Source organism: Petaurus breviceps, unplaced genomic scaffold (assembly GCF_028583685.1).
Source record: "Petaurus breviceps papuanus isolate PSGF00001 unplaced genomic scaffold, PetGlider_PUasm1.0 90879, whole genome shotgun sequence".
NCBI lineage: Eukaryota > Metazoa > Chordata > Mammalia > Diprotodontia > Petauridae > Petaurus > Petaurus breviceps.
In genome coordinates this window covers 847,721-870,024 of record NW_027187368.1, presented here as the reverse complement: position 1 = coordinate 870,024, position 22,304 = coordinate 847,721, and the positions used below count along the sequence as shown (strand labels likewise).

General features: G+C 36.1%; 1 protein-coding gene across 4 annotated transcripts in view; it reads left to right on the top strand.

Annotated features, from left to right (window-relative positions):
- Positions 1-22,304, top strand: part of RABGAP1 (RAB GTPase activating protein 1) — a 215,354-nt gene that overhangs the window by 75,425 nt on the left and 117,625 nt on the right. For all 4 annotated transcript variants that reach the window (XM_069073725.1, XM_069073726.1, XM_069073727.1 and 1 more), the window contains exons 6-10: positions 394-551; positions 6,953-7,063; positions 7,967-8,033; positions 11,453-11,555; positions 12,248-12,417. In XM_069073725.1, the coding sequence (XP_068929826.1) occupies positions 394-551; positions 6,953-7,063; positions 7,967-8,033; positions 11,453-11,555; positions 12,248-12,417 (609 nt within the window). The remainder of the gene's footprint in view (positions 1-393; positions 552-6,952; positions 7,064-7,966; positions 8,034-11,452; positions 11,556-12,247; positions 12,418-22,304) is intronic.

Genomic DNA, 22,304 nt, shown 5'->3' with positions numbered 1-22,304 from the left:
CTGACCGCTACTTTCAGAATACTGTTATTATGATGATGTTGAAGCTCTGAGACTAGGAACCCTACAAAATAACTTCCAACTTGAACTTTCCCATGTTCTGTAATTCAGATTTTCCTGACTGCCTCTCTCCTTAAGTGCCCTTTCTGGATAAGATTAATCTCATTTGAAAACTTTAAAAAATGGGTGTTAACCAGAAAAAGGAGAAGCAATTGTAAATCCTCAGAGAAAATGTGAAGTGCCTCATTAGCATGCTACATGCTAGCAATCACAGGTCCCAGACTCTTTTCCCAGACTTTGTAGGAAAAAGAAGCAACAACCTTCCCATTGTAGAAGTGTATTTGCTAGTTTCTTTAGAAGCTCCCCCCTAACCTGTCTGGTTCTTTGTGACTTCAGGTAAGTCGCATTCTCTACAGTTTTGCCACTGCCTTCCGCCGTTCTGCCAAACAGACCCCGCTTTCCGCCACAGCTGCTCCACAGACTCCTGACAGTGACATCTTCACCTTCTCCGTGTCTTTAGAAATAAAAGAAGATGATGGTAAAGGTTACTTTAGGTAGAGAATATCCTTTTATTCATTTGCTATAAATTTATATTAATATGATCAATGTTTGGCAGTTAAACAAGTAAAATGTTTAGTCATATTAAATAAGTCTCCTTGGTTAAAATTTTTTTTTTATTTCAAGGGAATGTTTTGGACTACTTTTAAAAGGTAGAATTTAAGGATTTATCCTACTGAAAGTATCAAAGGAAAATAAAGAACATTCTTCCCTGGAACAAAAATTGTCTATTTGGTACCATTATCTTTGTAAGCCAAATTAAACAATATACAGTTGACTTGTATCCTGAAATACACAGAAGCTGAGACCACTGGATTTATATATTTGTTTGACTTGCTATAGCATGAAGAACCTCTTACAGCTGAAATCAGGTTTTCTAATTAAAGCATGAGAGGCAATGTGGCCTGATGTCTAAAGGACCAAACCTCAGTTGTGTGTTCCTAGACAAATTACTTAATCTCTCAATGCCCCCTAGCAGCTTTCCAAGACTATTAGTTAATTCATTAATTAATGAATTGCCAATCTTCATCCATGGAGGGAGTTTCCATATGAGGGAATTGCTCTCACTAATGAAATCATGGGTCCAAATTACAAATAACACTATTTGAACAAACTGGGAAGAGAGAAATGTGGGTTTTCTCTAAAAGCTGGTGCCCTTTCTTGGGGGTAGTAATAACTGTATCTTCTTTTTAGTTAATATACTATGTTCCAGGGCTAACATTTTTACTCCAGGAAGTAAATGAAGCACCAGACTAGTAGTGAGAAATCCTGGGTTGGGGTCTTAGCTCTGTAATCTTGGGCAAGTCACTTCTCCTTTCTGAGCCTCAGTTTCCTCATTTGTAAAAAGGAAAAATTACACTCAGAGGGTTATTATACATAAATAGATCTTTGTGTTCAAAAAACATACAAATGTTAGCTGCTGTTTTTATAAATACTATTACAGTTCACAGCCAACAATTGGTTTCTGCCTGAGTTGGCCCCTTCAGCTTATTATAAAATTCTTGGTTATATTATATAACAGCAAAAATACTTTGATTTTTCAGGGATCTGTAATTTCATTGGTGCAGGTACTCCTTTCATTGATGTAAATTGCAAGCTCTCCAAATCTTAGTGGATGCTCTTAGTGAATCCCCATAGAAAAAAATGTATTGTCTTGTGGCCAGTATGCAGGTTGATACTATATGATACCAGCTTCTCTGGGCTGTTCCTCAGATGACCAACACTTATCTATTATCCGGGCTTCATTTGAAGCTTGCTAGCTTGGTAAATCATTGTCTTGAAGTAACCAATATTCAGAGGAAAATAGTAGTAAAGGGATATTTAAAAACAACTTATCTGTTTTGCCACTTTTATTCTTAAAAAAACACTTTCCTCACAACAGCCCTGTATTTAGTATCTGCATTTTACAGATAAGGAAACTGATTTTAAAGCTTAATGATTTTCTGAGGACCCCATAGCTGTAGGAACCCAAACAATCCCTTTCTCCAAATCCATTGGACTGCATTATGTTACATTCTTTACCTCTTCACAAAATGATAAGTGAAAAATAAAAAGATGGTGGGTTTTTTTTTTTGTTTTTAATGTTGAATGATGACAAATTCACATATTAAGAATTTGGCATTTCAGCTCCCTCTGCTGGCCAGTTTACTAGAAAACTGAAAATGGGTTGTACTTTTACTTAATGTGCACTCATTTGGTAAAATTGGAAATATTCTGTCAGCTGTTTAGGAAAAAGATTTGGACTTTCTGAACTGGCCTTGATAGGGTCATGTCTTTAAACCTTAAGATAATTTTTTGGAAGTTAACTGAAGATACTTGTGTATGTCTGACCTCTTTCTGTAAAGCCTAAGATATTAGAAAATTTTTACAAGCCTCAAAAATCTCTCAAGAAAAGTTACTGACACAGCGAGTAAGAGCACTGACTCCAGTGTCGGGATGACCTGGGGATCGAATCCGGGCTCAGACACTTAGCACCCACCCAGAAATAACTGGCCATGTAACCTTGAGCAAGTTACTTAACCCCAATTGCTTTAAAAAAAAAAAAGTTACTGAGCATGCTATTAAAATAGTTTTATACCTATAATTACCCAAAGAAACCTTTCTTCACCCAGACTAAATGGCCGTCTCAGACACCCAGAAAATCAATCTGCCATTCTCATTAGACATTACTGCCCACTTCATTGGCCTTTTAAACTACAGTTTTCCATCCCAAAGTAATATTTACAAATACTTGTCCCTTCTGACCTTGACTGAGTTGTTCCCCTTAATTTTCTAGTACAGATCTTACTTTGTTATCTCAAAATAACTATGATCGAATTTACCTGAAAATGCTCTATACCGGTACCATACCCATGCTTGAAGTGATGATTTATAGCGATAACCAGAAAATCTCATCATCTGGTGGCCATCCTGGTGGGGAACCTCTCTGCATTTAGGCCAGTCTCCAAATGACACATGCAGAGGCTTTCTAACTTGATAGAACTTGCCAGAGTTTATAGTACACTGGCATAGTTTTTCAAAACCCAAGATTACCTCCATGCTGTAATAAGGCACAGGAGGATGATTTTTGTGGAAGAATTAGAATCTTAAATTTTATAATATTCTTGTAGTTGAAATTTTATGTTCTTGAACCCAAATTATATAATTTTAATTCTTCACCGGTAATTTTTATACATCATCATCTTCAGAACTTCTGTGTAGCCATTTATAATATCTTCTAACGGTTATGTTGTTTTTGCCTAGTATTATGCAATAGTCAGATTTATTTTAGATTTAAAGGATATATTGAGACCTGGACACACATAGGTGTTCTTCTTAAAGATCAAAGCAGCCAGAAGTGTTTCTGTGGGTTTAGTGGCCTGTTTTGTTTTTATGGGATTTTATATAATATGTAAAAGTTTTCTGATGATCAAATATTTTCTATAGTTTTAATATTAACTCAGTTATAATTATGGTGAACATGTAGGATAGATTCTGTGGTAAGTTTACTTCTTACATGTATATATAAAAGCATCTAAGAGTTTTAGTATCACTATTGATCTAATTGCTAATCATAATCACAAAACTTCATTGTCTTTATTTAAGGAGTCATAAAAATACAAAAAGGTAATTATAAAATCTCCAATTCTTTTCAATTTTAATATAGAATGATATAGTTGTGAGGTCACTGGGTTTAGAATAGAGATTTTTAACCTTTTTTGTATCATACACCCCTTTCACAGTCTGGGCAAGCCTAAGGACCCCATTTTAGAATAATGTTTTCAAATACATAAAATATTAGGATTACAAAATAAACCAATTATATTGAAATATAGTTGTCAATGTATTTTTTTAAAGTTCTGAGACTCCAGATAAAGAACCCCCTGTGTCTTACAGTTAAAAGACCTGGAATCCAGGCTTCCCACTCTAGTTCATTGTGTGTGAACTTAAGAAAATATCCAAACTCCCTTCTGACTAAAATCCTTTGGTTCTATTAAAAGATCAGCATTCAAAAGAAAAAAAGAATGAATCCTTTCTATTCCTTCTCAGTAACAGAGAAAAATGTCTTTTGTATTCACCTCTAATATGTGAACCTGAGTCATCTTGGTTTAATGGAGGGGAAAAAACCCACAGATTTAGTGAACTTTTGTTCAAAGCCTGACTGGTACTTGCTATATGAACCTTGGCAAGGCACTTCATGTCTAGGGCTCAGTTATGGGTTGGACTAGATGTCCTCTCCGGTCCCTTTCAGCTGTAAATCCACAATTCTGTGATCTGTCAAGGCTCAGATTTCTCATTTATCAAATATACTACTTCACAAAGCTGTTGTGAAGATCAAATGAAATTATGAATATAAAAGCACTATGACAGAAAAATGTCACGAAAGTGTAGCTTATTGCTTTAGTACTTCTAAAGATCATTGATTTTATCTTCGTGGATAGTTGCACCCTAATCTGTATCACAGTGGTTTACTCAATAGTTTCATGAGTTGTCCTTACCAATTTCATTACCTGGTGGCCAGTCTTTTTTGTGATGTCTCTCTGAACTTAACTAAGCTGGTTCTAAAATGACGGTCTATTGCATGACCCATAGAGCCTTTATAGCTTTATGGGACCAAAATGTGAACTGTGCTGCTTTATAGCTTTTGAAAACTATCACTTCCATACCCAGTTAAGTATAGGAAAGTAAACCTTAAGTGGAGAATGCTGTGGTCATACTGCAAAAGATTTTCAATTTCCTGGGTGTATTCTCTACTAATGCAAACTACATCATCATCATGCCTCAGTACATGGCCTTCTGATATATCATGGCCCAAATAAAAGTTCATTACATGATAGCCAGCCTTCAGGTAATGAACCTGTGTATTGCCAGATTTAGGTTCTGCTAGGACATATTAGCTTTCTTTACTAGCACAGGCCCTCTATGGCAGGATCAGATGTTGGAGCAGGACTTTAATGGAGCTTTATCTTAGCATTATTACAATAGAAGAATAGGGAGTTAATCGTTTGGTTCATAAAAAAAAATTATAAAATGTGATGGTCTGTCTCTTATCCTCGGTTGACCTCACTGTTAAACTCAAATCAGTGTACTTTCTGAATCATGTGCCTTTAAATTATTCACTGCAGTCCTTCTGAAGAAATAGAGTATGTACCACATTCTAAAAACTCTATAATAGTGGGGGTTTTTTTGCTTATGTCATTTATTCCATTGAACAAATAAAACAGAAAAAGAAGAATAAAGATCACAGCTATTTTTTTTAACCTTTTTAGGGCTTTGGGTGAGTGTTCCCTGGTTCAGAACTTGAGGCCAGTTTAACAAATACATCTTATTGGGGCGGCCAGGTAGCACACAGCGAGTAAGAGCATCGGCTCCAGTGTCGGGATGACCTGGATCAAATCTGGGCTCAGATACTCAGCACCACACCCAGAAAAAACTGGCCGTGTAACCTTGAGCAAGTTACTTAACCCTGATTGCTTAAAAAAAAGAAATCTATCTTAAGCTATTTTATTAGTTCCTTTTTTATGATTAATTAATTTTATCATTTAAAACGATTTTAAGTGCAGCATTGTATAATAGAGTAGTAGTTTTAGAATCAGGAGCTTATTTCAAATCCTAGCTCTCCCATTTATTATATCTTTAACCTTGGACAAGTCAGTTACTTTCTCTGAGTCTCAGTTTCATTTGTAACCTGAGAGGATTAGAATAAATGATCTCTAAGCTCATTTTCAACTCTAAAATCATAAATGGTAGGATCACAGATTTAGAGATGGGAGCTACCCTAGAGATCATTTAATCCATCTACTCCTCTCATTTTATAGGAAACTAAATCCCAAAGGGGTTAATGACTTAGGGCCACACAGATCCTTTCACTCCAAATCCAACATTTTTTCCACTATGCCACTCTGGGATTCTAGTAGAAATTTCATATTATATTTTGTTACCACAACAGTGATGCAAAGGCAAGATCCCTTCAAAGTTTCATTATTTTTTTCAAAGGAAGAAAAAAAAAGTACAAAGATTTAGGATTTGAGATCTTTTTTTTAAAGTTATTGCTACATAATATATATAAAACAAGAAAACACTGTCCAAAATTAATAAAAGCAGTGACAGTTTTCAAAATAAGAAAAACAGGTTTAATAGTTATTAGAAGAAGTGTGCAACTTCATGATTATTAAAGATATACAAATTAAATCAACTTTAAAAGCAATTAAATCTGGGACGGCTAGGTGGCACAGTGAGTAAAGCGCCGGCCCTGTAGTCGGGAGGACCCAAGTTCGGTTCCGGCCTGAGACACTTAACACCCACACAAAAATACTAGCCGTGTAACCCTGAGCAAGTTACTTAATCCCAACTGCCCTCCAAAAGGCAAAAAAAAAAAAAAGCAATTAAATCTCATTACTTAAATTTAAATTCTCATACTCCTCAAATTGGCAAAAATAATAAAAAACATTCCAACTCTTTGCTTGTGGATTGTGGAGAAACAAGTACATTGCTGGTAGAATTGCAAACTTTTTAGACTCTTTGGAAAGCACTTTTGACAGTACATGTTAATAAAAATAATCATTCTTTTCGCCCTGATATTGGAGATATACCTTGAAAATGTTAACAAAGACAAACAAAATAATAGCTGTCTATTCAGATTTTTCTGCTGTAGCAGCATTATTTGTGATTGCAAAAAAACTGGAAGCAACTTAAATGTCTGGAAGTAGGGGAATGCTTAAATAAGCTGTTATATTGGTATGATTTTTTTAATAGTATTATAATGCAATTATGATTGCCATGTATGAGGAATATAAAATAGTGAAATAGCATATAAACTTGAAAGCAAGTTTGTTTAGTTGTATCAGTGTTTAATAATAAGCTCATAATATTTTATTTAAATTAATGAAGCCTTTCTTTGGCGGGGGGGGGTTTATAGTGCAGTTCCTAAAGACAAGGACAGGCAATGCTTCAAACTTCGACAGGGAATTGATAAGAAGATTGTCATTTATGTCCAACAAACAAGTAACAAAGAACTTATCATTGAAAGGTAAGCATTTTCAAAAGCTTGAAACTTCAGGATCACTTGAGATTTTTTAAAGTATTTAATGGAGAGTAAAAATTCCCATTTTACTTTTAGAGCCATGGCTGCACATTTATCTCATTTGGTTATTCAACAAACACATGTAAAGCCACTACTTTAGTACCTACTCTTCTAGGAGCTGGTAAGGAGACAGGAAAGACATAAAATAAATTGTTCAACTTGAAGTTTTAACAGTTTTTTAATATTGTAGTATCTCTTTCCAGCCTTCAGGATTTCCCCTGGATTTAGCTCTGACATGTTTGCCAGAGCTGTATTCTTACTAAATAAAATGTGACCTTATTTTTTTCAGTTTTATGGTGATTGTTTATCTTTTTTGTTTTCATTGACAAACAGGGATTATATTTTTGCCAGTCATAAATATGTGAGATTAAAAATATTTAACATTTTAGGAATCTGTAGTTTTGTTGGTATGAGTATCCTTTCCACCAGTATTGATTACTGCCCTTCCCTGCCTTGGTGTATGGTCTAGGTTATTTGCAGTTGTCAAAATATTCAACTTGTAGCAAACTCTTTGGTGATGAATTACTCTGCATTTCACTTGCCTGGTCCTTGAATGATACACTATCCATTGATGACCCTGTCCTTACACATTTCTAACTTAATTGTACCCACCATACCTTTCACTCTGCTGAGCATAACCTTTGGAAACCCTGGATCACTTGCATATCATGGTGACATATTTGAGGAAGACATCTATGAAGGGTTATGAGGAAATTGACTAACAGTTTTAATAAACTTAAAATTTTCAATCAGAGCATCATAAATTGACCCATTGTTTTGTATTTTACATTTTATTGACTATGTGTGATTTTCTTTTTCCAAGTTAATATTGGTACTTATTTTTTGCAGATGTTTTGGCCTTCTCCTTAGCCCTGGAAAAGATGTGCGGAATAGTGACATGCACTTATTAGATCTGGTATGAACATGTTTTGATGGCAGGTTTATATTTGATTTTATCAATAAAGAATAGCTCTTCTCCCCCTCCCCATCCCTACAACCATATTTTGATAGAGAATGGTGTGACAGAAATTACTAGATTTAGAATCAACATATCTAGGTTCAAATGCTACCTGTGGAGGGTTACATACTACCTATGCAACATTAGGCAAGTCATTTATCTTCTCTTGTACAGTCATAAAATTATTTGCTTTTTATTATTTTTAGTTTCCAACATTCATTTCCACACAACTTTGAGTTCCCAATTTTCTCCCCACCTCTCTCCTCCTGCCCACCCCAAAATGGCATGCATTCTAATTACCCCTTCCCCTAGTCTGCCCTCCCTTCTCTTACCCCCCCCATCCTCTTCACCCTTACTTTCTTGCAGAGCAAGATAGATTTCAATAATTTGTTTTTTTAATTTAATTTTATAACTGTATTTCAATACATGTTTTCTTTTGTAATTTTATGCATTTAAAAATTATTTGGAGGAGGGGTCCATAGGCTTCACTAGACTGCCAAAAGGAGTATCACCATGACACAAAAAAAGCTAAGAACCCCTGGACTAGATGACTCTCAAATTCCCTTCTACCCTTAAATCTTACAAAATTGTACATCATGTGAAAGATATATAATTTTAAAGATATTCCCACATAGATTACAGAAAACTAAGGCTGGAAGGGACCTTAGAGATCACCTGGTTCAGTCTCTTCATTTTATGGTGAAAATAACAAGCCTCGAGAAGATAAGGTGGCATCTAGATAGCCCTGTGGATAGAGCAATAGGCCCAGAATCAGGAAGACCTGACTTCACATCCAGCCTTAGACACTAGCCTGTGTGACCCTGGGCAAGTCACTTAACCTCTGTTTGCTTTAATCCACCGGAGAAGGAAATGGCAAACCACTGCAGTATCTCTGCCAAGAAAACCCCATGGACAGTATTGCTGTGATAAGGTCAGTGGGATCACGAAGTGCCAGACACAACTAAATGACTGAACAATAGGAGAAGACAAATGACTTGCCTAAGGTCACACTCTGTTTTTGCCCAGGAAGATCTCATTCTTGTATTTTATACCATACTGCAGATATCCAGATCCCTTTTTTCAGATAGTATCTTCTAAACTAATTACCTACTTTCAAGTCTAGTTTTCCCTTCTGAATCCCTCACCTTCAATGAGCAGTAGTGATGAAAACATCATCTTTACTTTCAAAATGGCCCTCAGTTTCCTTTCCAAGATTTCATAAATTTTTAGCAATGCTTTCTAGGTTGGCAATATCATTTACGTCCACATGAATTTCCAGCAAAGGTGCATAGTAGTAATCTGTTATAAGGTTGACAAATAGTTGCCTTAATACCCCTTAGCAAGGAGTCATCAACCTAGACTACTTAGCATTTCTTCCATATGACTTATCGTCTGATGCCCCACCTGTCAGTATTTGGGGATCTAAATCATCATTCCTTGTACAACAAACATGTGCTTCCTCCAAAGAATACTAACTCCCTTTTTGGAAAGATTTTCCTGTTTGTTTCTCAGTTGGACGTACTCAGAGATTTTTTTACCCTTGGTACTCTTAGGGTTCTCTTTCCCTGCCAGTCTTCTGACCCAGATCATGAGGTCCTTCTGCCTTTTTGGATTTCTTTGCTCCTAACTTTTCACACTGGAGCACTTCTCTCTTTTTAAAAAGGAATACTTCGTGGTGCCCGATGACCTAGAAAGCCAAGAGGTGTTTCCTGAGCCAAACAATTATATTTTGGAGATAACTTTAGTATTGAATCTTGAGCTGCATTAAAACTTGTGTTGCCTCCAGCACAGATAGCCTCTTCATGTCTTTGTTTTTGTCTAGCTCATTTTTTTCTTTTTTTGTATGCACAGTGTCAGGCATATACATAGGAGGTGCTCAGTGATTGAAAAATGAGTGAGAACTTCACCTCCCTCCATGCAGCATATCAGCACTGTTAGAGTCCCAGTGTGGGAGTTCTCCCCTCACTGCAGTTGAGAAGAGTTGTCTGTAGAAATCTTACAACTCTGTTTCATTAGACTTCTGATTCTATTTTCCTTCCATGTCAACAGTGTATATTCTTAGGAAGTGAACAATATCAGTTGTGCAGTAGATTTATTTTTATTTCTGCAGATTTGTTTTTCTTTCACTTGTATTTTGTTGTTTTATGGGAATGTATTGCTTATCTTAGGTTTTCACCAAATTATTTTGCAAAATACTTATCTTCTCAAAATGAGCTGGTGCTATTGCTTTGCAAAGCAATCGTGTTTGTGAACTGAGGTTATTTAGTTGGGGTTTTTTTCTGTACTAGCAACAAAAAATACTGACATGTATATAATGCTTAAAGTTTGCAAAGTATTTTATACACATTATCTTATTGAATTTTGGTGACAACCCTATTGTGTACCGCAGCTGTTGTTAATTTTGCAGGTGTGTGATTGCTCTAGGTCACACAACTGGTCAAGCCCAGCCCTTTTTCGACTACACCATACTCTGTAGTTTACTAGTAACAAATTATTCAGCTTTCCTGGCCTTAAATATCCTACCTTATAAAGGGAAGAGAGTCACACTGAGTATTCTCTAAGAGTCTTTCAGATTAAGAGTCTTCAGATTCAGTGAATCAAATGAGATGATGTATGTAAAAGTATTTCGTATACTCCAAACTTCCATATCAATATAATGGATCTTTTTTTATTATTGCTAAAAGGACTCTTCTTTAGAATTAAACTTTTGTATTTTGTTTCCTTCCATATACAAAATGTTGTCTTTCTTTCCAAACCACTGAGTCTCTGTTTAACACTAATACTTCTGCAACCAACTTTTAGCTAACCTGAGATGGAAAAATCCAGATTTACAAAACAGATAAATTAAGGGAGGTTTTTTGTTTTACACAGGGATGCACTTTAGGATGCCTTTAGATGTTAAGTTCATTTACTATATTTAAAGCTTTATTAATTTTAAAGCCATTCCTTTTAAACATAACTCACCACGTTCATAAAGCAAAGTGCTTGGACCTTTACTCCCTTGAGCTCACATTTTCATGTGTGTAGCTCTAATTTCACTTTGTATGAGAGCACGCAGTACAGTTGAAGGAGCCCTGTTCTTGCTGTCTCTACACTACAATTTCAGATCCATCCAATAAAGGCCATATGACCAATGACCAATTACACCCTCTTTGTACCTCTGTTTCCTCATCTACAAAATGGTATTGTTAATCCTTATCCTACCATTCTCACAGGGTTGTTGTATTTATCAAGAGAATATGTGATTTGTTTTATAAATTGTAATAAACATATAAATATCAACTCCAATTTTTGAAAAGACAGCAAAATGAACATTAACTAGGTCTAATTAGCTAGGTCTAATTTTGGCTCAGGCTTACTTTCACTCTTTTCCGTAGGAATCTATGGGGAAAAGTTCAGATGGGAAGTCCTACATCATTACTGGTAGCTGGAACCCTAAATCCCCACACTTCCAGGTTGTAAATGAAGAAACACCAAAAGGTATCATCTCCCTCACAGATGTTTGTGTTCATGCCCCCAGTAAACCTCAGACTGTTGTCAACATTGGCATGAGGTCAACACAGCTCAGATTATGTTACAGCAAATACCAACAACAACAACAGAAACTCAGCATTACCTAAATTCAAGTCCTCAAGCCCGTATTTTGACTGTAACAGAGACAAACCTATTTCTAATAGAAGCTACTCCTGGTTCTCTCTGGTTAGCTTGGTGATTTTGTGCAAGTTATAACCTTGCCACCTCAGTTCTTTCATCTGTAAAATGAAGGAGGTAGACCAAATAATCTCCACATTCCTTTCAAGTTCTAGTCTATTGGAATTTGTTGAAATATGATCTGAGCTGTAAGCAAATTACTATTTCTTTTAGGTAGAAAGTTATTGCAAAAGACTTTGGATCATGAGTTTCAGTCCTTTTCTTTACCTTGATGGAAAAGCATTGCTTCACATGTTACAATTAATTCGACCACAGCTTATCTTGCCTTACATATTCTTCTTGTTTATACTTATAAGATATATAATTTCCTTAATGGAGACTTATTTTAATTATTTTATTATATGCTACTGTGTCAAAATTTGCTAAAGTTTATTTTGCAGAATTAAGAGGAACATGTTGGTTTTAAGCATGCAAATAAGCTGCTGTACTTTTTTCTCACTCTTTCTCTCTGTCGTCTTCAGACAAAGTGCTGTTCATGACTGCTGCTGTTGATTTGGTCATAACAGAAGTGCAGGAACCTGTCCGATTTCTTCTGGAGACAAAAGTCCGAGTTTGTTCACCTAATGAGAGGCTATTCTGGCCCTTCAGCAAACGTAGCACTACTGAAAACTTCTTTTTGAAACTAAAACAGGTATGAATTTCTTCTGCACAATACTAGAGTGAAAAATAAATCTAGAACTGATATGTCTTCAGTTAAAAGGCAATTTATTTGATCTAACACCCTAAAAGTAGAGATAATCATTTTGTTTTCCTATATCTATATTTTTAAACGTATAGATTGATAAAGATTAATTTTGTCCCTTTCAAGAGTTTGCTCTTGGGCTTGGGAACATGGTTTTTGTTGATGGATTAAATGTTTTTCTCAGGTAATAAGAACTTATATTTCTCTAGTACTGGAAATTTTGCCAAGCACTTTTCTCACAGTAGCTCTGTGAAATAGAGTAATACAAATAATATTATCTACATTTTGTAGAAGATAAAAGTAGAGCATTTAAAATACTTACTAAAATTGCTAAAGGCATAATATCTTGGAACTCATTGTTTCATTTATTTTTTTTATTTCATTTATTTTTTAAATTATATTTTTGCCTTTTTTATTACATCAAAATCACTTTCCCTTAGCCCCGTGCCATTGAAACCTTTCCTTATAATGAATTAAAACATTGAAGCAAAACCAACCAATGACACAGCAACTGCATCTGAGAATATATGCCATTCTACATCCATAATCCCCACCTTTCTTCAGAGAGCAGGAATATGTTTCTGTTTCAGTTCTCTAAGGCCAGTGTTTCATTATCAGTGTTTGATTGCATTTTAAAAATACCATTTGCATTATTATAGGCATTGTACACAATATTCTCTTAGTCTTGCCTTCTTCTCTCTGCATCACTTTGTTTGGTCTTCTTGTTTCTTTCTAAATTCTTTATAATTTTGTCATTTATCATGGTAAAATAATTTTGCATGTATCACAGTTTGTTCAGCCATTCCCCAGTAGATGTACACCTTATGTTTAACTTTTTTTTGTCTACCTAAAAGAATGCTGTTTTGAATATTTTGTTTTATATATGACCTTTAGGAGCATACTGTTACAATTATTAGATAAAAAGGAAGGACACTGAGCTGTTTGCCTCTTTTCTCAGTCAGAACCTTAAATGAGTAGTTACTGTAAAGGGCCTAGTCTTTGACTTTGAAAGTTCCAGCTCTTTCTTCAGATCTTCAATTGTTTGAGGATAACCACTGCTCTGCCCCAAATCTTGTTTATTTTTGCCGTTCTATGTTCACCCTGAAATACTATTTTGTCTTGTTTGTAGAGGAAATCTGGAGTGCTTAGAATTCTCTGATCTACTCTGCCACCTCCCCAGAATCTTCCCTTCTGCAGTTCTTTATTGGTAATACCTTGCATCCTGCTCATGTCCACCATGCACCTCTACATTGTCTTTAGGTGACCCTTTAATTCTACAGAGACATTTTATTCAGTGACCCATAGTCATATAGCATCGCCAGAAAATTATTGATATTTAAAAAGGTAGACCTTTATTTCACAGAGAAACCAGGAATCATTAAAAGCCCTGCACAAGTTCCAGAACAATCCTGTCTACTCTCCTATGCTTTGAAAATTCTGATTCTGGCTTATTGTCTAGCCAGAGAATTTGTCCAAGAAATGTGTTACTAATGTACCTACCAGATCTGTGAGTTGAACATCCAAATGTATATCTTAGCCTTGATCATAAAAATTTTCTATCTGCTTGACATTTTCTTAAGAAAGTATTTTGATTAGATCTCACTTAGGAGGCTTTATAAAGTTTTATAGTTTGATACAGTGAACACAATGTTATCTACCAGCCACATCGGACTCTCTTTTTGATTTTAATTCTGTACTAGAATTTCTCCATGAAAGTGGCAAATCTTTTTTAGTGAGAAATATCTCTGTTTTATGACTGTTAGTAATAATCAGAAAGTCATTGGACAGTGTTATCTCTATTGTTAATTCTTTCAGGGAGTCATATGTGATACTGACATTTGCATTGTTGACAGCCTATTGGGAGGGAAAATCTGCAAAATGTCATTTTGCTCTACTCATACTTTTTTTTTATAGTAAAAAAGTTTAGTAGAATCTTGTATTTTCTCTTCTTAGTTATCTGATGGTGAATGTGTTCCTCTGTTTAATGTTACTAACGAAAGCCTGCTATCTTTTCTGATACCTTCATCAAGATGTCCTCCATGTCTACTTAAATTGGTCTCAAAAATTTTTGATGTCATAGGAAAATATCGTTATCAATGGTAGTTATTGATATTTTTCATTTGTCATTTTGATAATTATTTTCTGTAAGCCTTTACTAACTTCCACCTTTCTAGATAGCTTAAGAAGTCCTGACTGTTTGCCTACTTTCTCAGTTATATACCTCAAAAGAAGTCCTTGACATTCTCAAAATCGTTTCACCTCCAGCAAAAATCATCTTCTCCCAACTTGCTTGGTTTAGTCCAACTGGTTTTCCCATTTTGGGCTTGCTTTGTGCCATTTATCCTTCCTTATTCTGGCCTGTGATTTTAAGGGTCCAATCGTGGTAGTTCCATTTGTCATTGGTCAGTAAAAGAGATTGTTAGAGAAATCCTTACATATCTTTTCCGTTTTTAATTGTTCATTTTGCTCCCTCAAATTTCATGTCATTGGAATTGTCTGCTTTATGAGATGACCTCAATCATGTCCCCAATCATCTTCCTCCACAATGTTTACTAAATGAGCATATTACCTAAAGTGATATTGCCCTTAGTTGCTGTATTCCTTTTGATCAGGAAAGTAAACTTTTGTAGGCTTGTTGGGTTATTGATTTACATTGGTTAACCTTTCTTAGTAAAGTTCTTTTTTCTATATTTGTTCTTTTACCCATTCCCCATTTATTTCATATCTATAACTTATTTAAATAACACAGGCTGGAGTCTCAATTGTATGCTATTTATTTCTCATTTTTATTCTTCTGATTTGTTGGTCATTTTGATCTCTGCTCTAATAAGTTGATCTCACTATACACTTAATTAAAAATTATTAACACTTTGGTAACTAGTTGTTTCTTGTGTAGTATATTGTTCATTCTTAAATGAATACTTGCCCAACCAATGCCTTATGACTGTTTCTGAAGAAAGCAGGATATATAGGTATGAAGCTTCTTTGTAGTCTTTGGAGTCTTTCATTCCTCATTCCTGAATCTTACTTTTCAACATAATTTTCACTGTGCTCACTCAGGCAATTACAGCTGCTAATAAATTTTTAATTAGCTTCCTTAGAAGCTTCCCCTTCACCAGAGATTTTCCAGCAGATACTTGACAGGGATATTGTATTGTTAAATAAGAATTTTGCTCAGGTATTGTTTGAATTAGATGACCTCTAGAGTTCTTTTTTTATGCAAAGATCCTGATATTTCTGATTAGATAACAGTCAACAAGCACTTACTACACAACATTACCATGTGGTAGGCCCTTACTAAATGCTAGAATAACAGGTACTTAACAACCAAAACATCCTTTACCCCCTGAGCAGTGCTGGAGACATTGGAAAAAGCCTCACTCCTTGGATTACCTTTTTAAGGTTACATTCTTTTAGGACCACATTGCCTCAGATATGTCACACTTAATTAGATCCTTATATATTAGCCTCCTTGAGATTTCTGAGACTTGTTTCCTTGATGAAAACCACGGAGATGTTCTGTTCCCTAGTGATTTCATCAGTAGCATGACAGAACTGTGACATGGAGTGTCTGGTGTCACAGCTCTGCATTTTCATCAGCTCAGTCCCATGCCTGGCACTCTCTCCCTCCTCTACACATCGCAGCTTCCTTCAAGTCTCAGCTAAAGTCCCCTCTTCTGGAAGAAGCTCTTCCTCATCTACCTTAATGCTAATGTATTCCCTCTATTGATTATCTCCAATTTTTCCTGTATAAAGTTTGTACATAATTCTTTGTATGCTGTCTTCCCACTAGACTGAACTCTTTGACAGCAGGGACTGTTTTTGTCTTTCTCTAACACAGTGTCTGCCAATATACAGGAAACTGAAAGAAAATTGGAGAGCCTCCTAATTGAGATCCATAATCACTCAAAAGAGTTTAATCTAACTACCCACACAAGAAAAAAATCAGTAGGGGAGCAGCTAGGTATCACAGTGGATAGAGCAGCAGCCCTAGAGTTAGGAGAACCTGAACTAAAATCCAACCTCAGACACTTACTAGCTGTGTGTCCCTGGGCGAGTCACTTAACCCTGAATGCCTCAAAAGAAAAAAATCAATAGAGAAAAAATATCTATTGACCAGACCTATATGCAGTTAGATAGGCAACCTATATCCCTTTTCCATTAAGCACATGTAGCTTGGAGAATAGCAAATGAATAAGTTAGTGCATTGGATTCATTTGAATGAGGAGAAAGCATCCTGGATTACTTTAGGAAAATTGCAAGTTTCTGTTAACAATTAAAGCTTCTACCTGACTCAAAATATCATCTTTTTTTTTTAAACCATTTGTACATGTTTTATCCATTGTGTAACAGAGATAAAGTCTTAGTGATTACATTATTTTCCAAGTCATCACACAAAATGCAAAATTATAAGTGATCAGTGGTCAGGTCCACAGGCAGGTCTTAACAAGCAAGTGTTGGTCATTTTCAGGAATATATGCTGTAATGACTTGTTTACAATACAATACTATATTGTTACATGATGCAATGTTTATTTTTTGAGCAAGATAAATGGCCAGACTCTTTTATTTTGTCTCTTAATCTAGTATTTATTTCCCCAGCTGGACTCTGTTCCTGTACCTGACTGTTCCACTTGTCTCAGTCTCTTTTTTTTCTTTTTTTTAAATGCTTTATTAACTTCTGATTTACATCATTTGTTTCCACCAGATTTTGAGTTACAAATTTTCTCCCCATTTTTCCCCTACCCACCGCCCCAAAATAGAAGTCCCACAGGATATCCCCTCCTCCAATCTGCTCTCTCCCATATTTTCTCCCATACCCCTTTCAACTTTTCCAGTGGATCTCTATGCCTCAGTGCCTGTATATCTTATTTCCCAATTACATGTAAAATATTATTAAAAATAGTGTATATATATTTGAATATTTGATTTTAAAACTTTGAATTCCAGATTAATTCCCTTCCTTTGTCACCCACCCTCACTGGGAAGATAAGCAGGTTCAGTATAGGTTGTACATGTGTGGCTAATGCAAAACAATAATATAGTAGATATATTGTAAAAGACTGACTATATTTCTCTTCCTCCTATCCCACCTCCCACTTGTTCTATTCTCTGCTTTGATCCTGCCACTTTTCAAAAGTGGGTGCTTCCAACTTCCCTCCCCCTCAGCCTGTCCTCCCTTCCATCATCCCCCCTCTCATCCCCTTTCCCCCCATTCTCTTGAAATTCAATGATAGGGTTGACCCATTCCCTTTTGCCTTCCTATTCTTCCCCTCCATTGTAACCATTTTCCCTTGCCTCTTCTGTATGAGATAGTTTACCCCAATCTATCTCTCCCCATCTCCTCTCATTATATTCCTCTCACCTCTTAATTTCAACTTTTAAGTATCATCCCTTCCTGTTAAATTGGTCCTGTGCCCTCTATCTATGTATACCTGTAAACATATATACACATTCACATATGTATTCATATGCCCATATACCCTCATATATAGACATATATATATTTCTATTCCCTTCAACTACTGAGAAAAGTTTCATAAGTTACAATTATTGTTTTTCCATGTAGGAATGTTAATAGTTCAACTTTGATAAGTTCCTTATGATTTCTTTTCACTGTTTACCTTCTCATGCTTCTCTTGCTTCTTGTGTCTGAATGTCAAATTTTCTGTTCAACTCTGTTTTTTTCATTAAGAATGCTTGAAAGTCCTCTGTTCCACTGAATGACCATATATTCCCCTGAAACATGATACTCAGTTTTGCTGGGTAGGTGATTCTTGGTTTTAATCCCAGCTCCTTTGACCTCCGGAATATCATATTCCAAGCCCTTCCGATCCCTCAGTGAAGAAGCTGCCAGATCCTGGGTTATCCTGATTGTGTTTCCACAATATTCAAATTGTTTCTTCCTGGATGCTTGTAATATTCTCTCCTTAATCTGGGAATTTCAGAACCTGGTTATAATATTCCTAGGAGTTTTCTTTTTGGGATCTTTTTCAGGAGGTGATCGGTGGATCCTTTCAACCTCTGTTTTGCCTTCTGGTACTAAAACATCAGGGCAGTTTTCTTTGAGAACTTCTTGGAGGATGATTTCTAGGTTCTTACTTTGATCATGGCTTTCAGGTAGTCCAGTAATTTTTAAATTATCTCTCCTGGATCTATTTTCCAGGTCAGTGGTTTTTCCCATGAGATATTTCACATTGCCTTCTATTCTTTCATTTGTTTGGATCTGCTTAACAGCATCTTGATTTCTCATAAAGTCATTAGCTTCCATTTGCTCCAATCTAATTCTGAAGCAATGGTTCTCCTCAGTGAGCTTTTGAGATTCTTTTTCCATCTGGCAGATTTGGCTTTTTAAGGCATTCTTCTCCTCATTTCCTTTTTGAGCCTCTTTTGCCATTTGAGGCAGTCTGTTTTCTAAGGTATTATTTTCCTCAGGCTGTTGACTCTCATTTCATAATTTTCTTGCATTGTTCTCATTTCTCTTCCCAATTTTTCCTCCACTTCTCTTACCTGATTCTTAAGGTCCTCTATGGCCTGTAACCAGCTTATATTTTCCTTTGAAGCTTTTGGTGCAGGAGTTCTGACTTCACTGTCTTCCTCCTGTTCCATGCTTTGCTCCTTTTTGTCTCCAAAATAGGATTGTAATGTTGGAATCTTCTGTCTGCTTTGTTTCCTTTGCCTGGTCATATCACCCCTCAGTCACTTGACCCCGGGGCTTTTTGCCACAGTAGGACTCTGCCACCAGACAGGGGAGCTTTTGTCCCAAATGCTGGGGTTTTCTCAGCTGCCGGAGGTATTAGATGGGTGCCCTCTCTGAGGTCTCCACACGCTCTGGCAAGCTGGACACACACCCCAGGACCTCCACCCTAGATTGCAATCCAGATCCAAGCAGGTTAAAGCAAGAGCGATTATCCCTCAGACTGGTGCTTGGTTCCCCTACACTCTGCAGGCCAGGAGCTGAAGCTGCCACATGGCGCTGGCTGGCTGTGCCAGCGTCTCAGCAGCTTCTCACCCCGGGAGCAAAAGCCATGTACTCCCACTTACTGGGTCCCAAAGTCCAGACTGCACTGACCTCTCACTTTGTCCTTCATATCAATGTGTTGATAAATCTGGAAACGGCCACAGCTGTTGCTGGTCAGGCCCACCCTGGGGCTAAAGCCTGGGCATGGGGCTGGGCTCCGCTCCCAGAGCACTGAGCTGGATTCTTGATGGCCTGCCGGGATGTCCTCAGTGGGAGGTTAGCTTCTCTCTGTTGTTTTGTGGGTTCTGCAGCTCCAAAGTTTGTTTAGAGTCCCCTTTTTACGTAGACTGGGGAAGATGGAAGCCAGAGCTGTGGGGAGGTCATGCTTCTACTCCGCCATCTTGGTTCCACCCCCAAAATATCATCTTTTAATAGCATTATTCTTTTATTGATACTGTATAGCTACAAATTATGGAACATGCTAGTTTTAAAAGAGTGAAGTTAAGAATTTCCCAAAGGGCAGTTGAGAAGTATGTGGTAGGCAAGAAGAGGCTGCAATGGATTACAAAGGAGAAGCAGGATAGAAGATGTCATAAAATATAAGTGTGTTTCTTTTTTTAAAGACATGATGATAGCTAGGGATAACTATTGGACAACTTGTTTGTTCCATTTGCATCCTCAAGATGCTAGGAAGACCCCCTAGTACACTGGGTAAAATCCCTGAAGCATACTTGGGAGGGCAAGTTCCAAGATACATGGGCAAGAATGTGTCATAATCTGCATCATTGGACAGAATATCCAAATTGATGAAATCTGTTTGAATATTTACTTTAGGGTAAGCACCTTCTGGAACTGGCTCATTTTATTTATTATTTATTTATTATAATTTCATTTTATTTCAGAAATTTGCATGTGAAAGAATTGCTAGACTTGATAATCAGGAAACCTAGATCAGAGTCTTGACTCTGCCTCTTTCTATGTGACCTTGGCCAAGACATTTACCATTTTCCAGCCTGAGTTTTTGCTTCAGTGAAATGGAAATAGTAAGACTTATACTACCTATTTTACAGGATTGTTGTGAGAAATAATATCAGATGTCCTTACTTCTAACCAAAGCTCATACAGCAAATGAACTGTGCTATAGTCTTTTTGCCTAGGATTCTCTTTGTAAATCTCAAAGTACCAAACCTATTCTGATCTTCTTCAGATTTTTGTAGCTTCTCTCCATTTGATATCTATAGTCCCTATGAAATAGCCACATGTACATATTATGCAATCCATGTAGACCTATAGGAATTCAAAGTGGATAAGACTGATCTGAATTCTGCACATGATTTTTAAAAATATTTCATTATAATACTTTGTCTAACACAGTCTCTTTTAATCTAGGATCACTTTGCCAAAAATATCTTCATATGGGGTGGAATGCAGAGTTAAACATGTTCCTACTGCAAACCTAACCTTTTGATGAACCTGCTAGATTGTTTTACACCCATTCTGTCTAAGTGGCATACTGATAGTAAAGATGATCTGGTTTTATATTTCCCTGACAATAAAGCAGAAACGGAGGAGCATATATCCCAAGTTTGTTCTGCTACTTTTCTCCTTATTTGGATGAATCACTTTTTAATGTAATGAGGAAAAATTTCAGTAACTAATGCCAAAAGCCTCAAATGTTTGTCGGAAAAAAAAATTTCAAAAGTTTGCCTTATTTAACAAGGCATCTTTTATTTTACCAAAAATGCATCCATTGTAACTTTTAACATCATTTTAATGATTTTTGATTCACAGAAATGATTATAGTTTATGTATAGTATTTTATATATATACATATATATAATTTGTGTATAGTATTAAATTTACACATTCTTTGACTATTAAGATTCATCCATATGATCCCAGTACCTTTTTTATCAGGTTTAATCAGATCATTAATGATCTGTTCTTTTACTTCAGAGATTTGTTTGTTTTGCTTTATTTCCTCTTTTTGGCAGCTAAACATTTTTTGTAAATACTCATCCAGTTTTCTTAATTTTTGCATTTGTTGTGTTCTCATTTTTTCTTATTTCTAATTTGGGTTGTAAGGGCATTTCCATTATTTACTTGCCAAAAATTAAGCACAAAATGCTTCCATTTTTAAAATTCTCAGCCTCAGCAGTAAGAAGTTTTCCTTGTAGGGCAAAATTTTCTCTTTAGAAAGAGGAAGATATAGACATTAAATTTATCTTGGTCATCAATTTTTTGCCCTTCAAATAAGGAAAAACAATGATTTCCACCATACACTCATTCAGCATTGATCTGAATCCTTCTCCTCAAACCTACTCTCCTCCCTGACCACCTCCCCAAAAAAATAAAATGTGAAGACTCAGTACCTTTTTTAGCATGGAAGTATTCCCAACTGTGGTGATTTATTAATTAGCCTTAGATGGCATAATATTAGAGAAGTACCTTTTTTTTAAGTTTTGATGGGATGAAAACAGTTTTCATTTAGTCCCTTTAGAATACCATCAAATAAAATAGGAAGTAACTGGACAGAAGACAAAGTTACTTGACAGTACATAGAAAAAGGCTTAGAATATAGAAGGAAAAAATTGGTATGGTCTTAGAACATAGAACTCTGAGCTGGAATGGGTCTTAGAATACATAATATTAGAACTTAAAGAAACCTTCAGGATCTTCTGTTTAAGCATCTCCTTTTACATATGAAGACCTGGAGTGCAGTAAGGTGCAGCAACGTGCCCTGTGTCACACACAACAGATGAGTGGCAGAGCCTCAACTCAAACCATGACCTCCTGGCTCCTTAGCCCCATTCATTGTGCTAATCTGCAGTGTGTGTGTGTGTGTGTGTGTGTGTGTGTGTGTGTGTGTGTGTGTG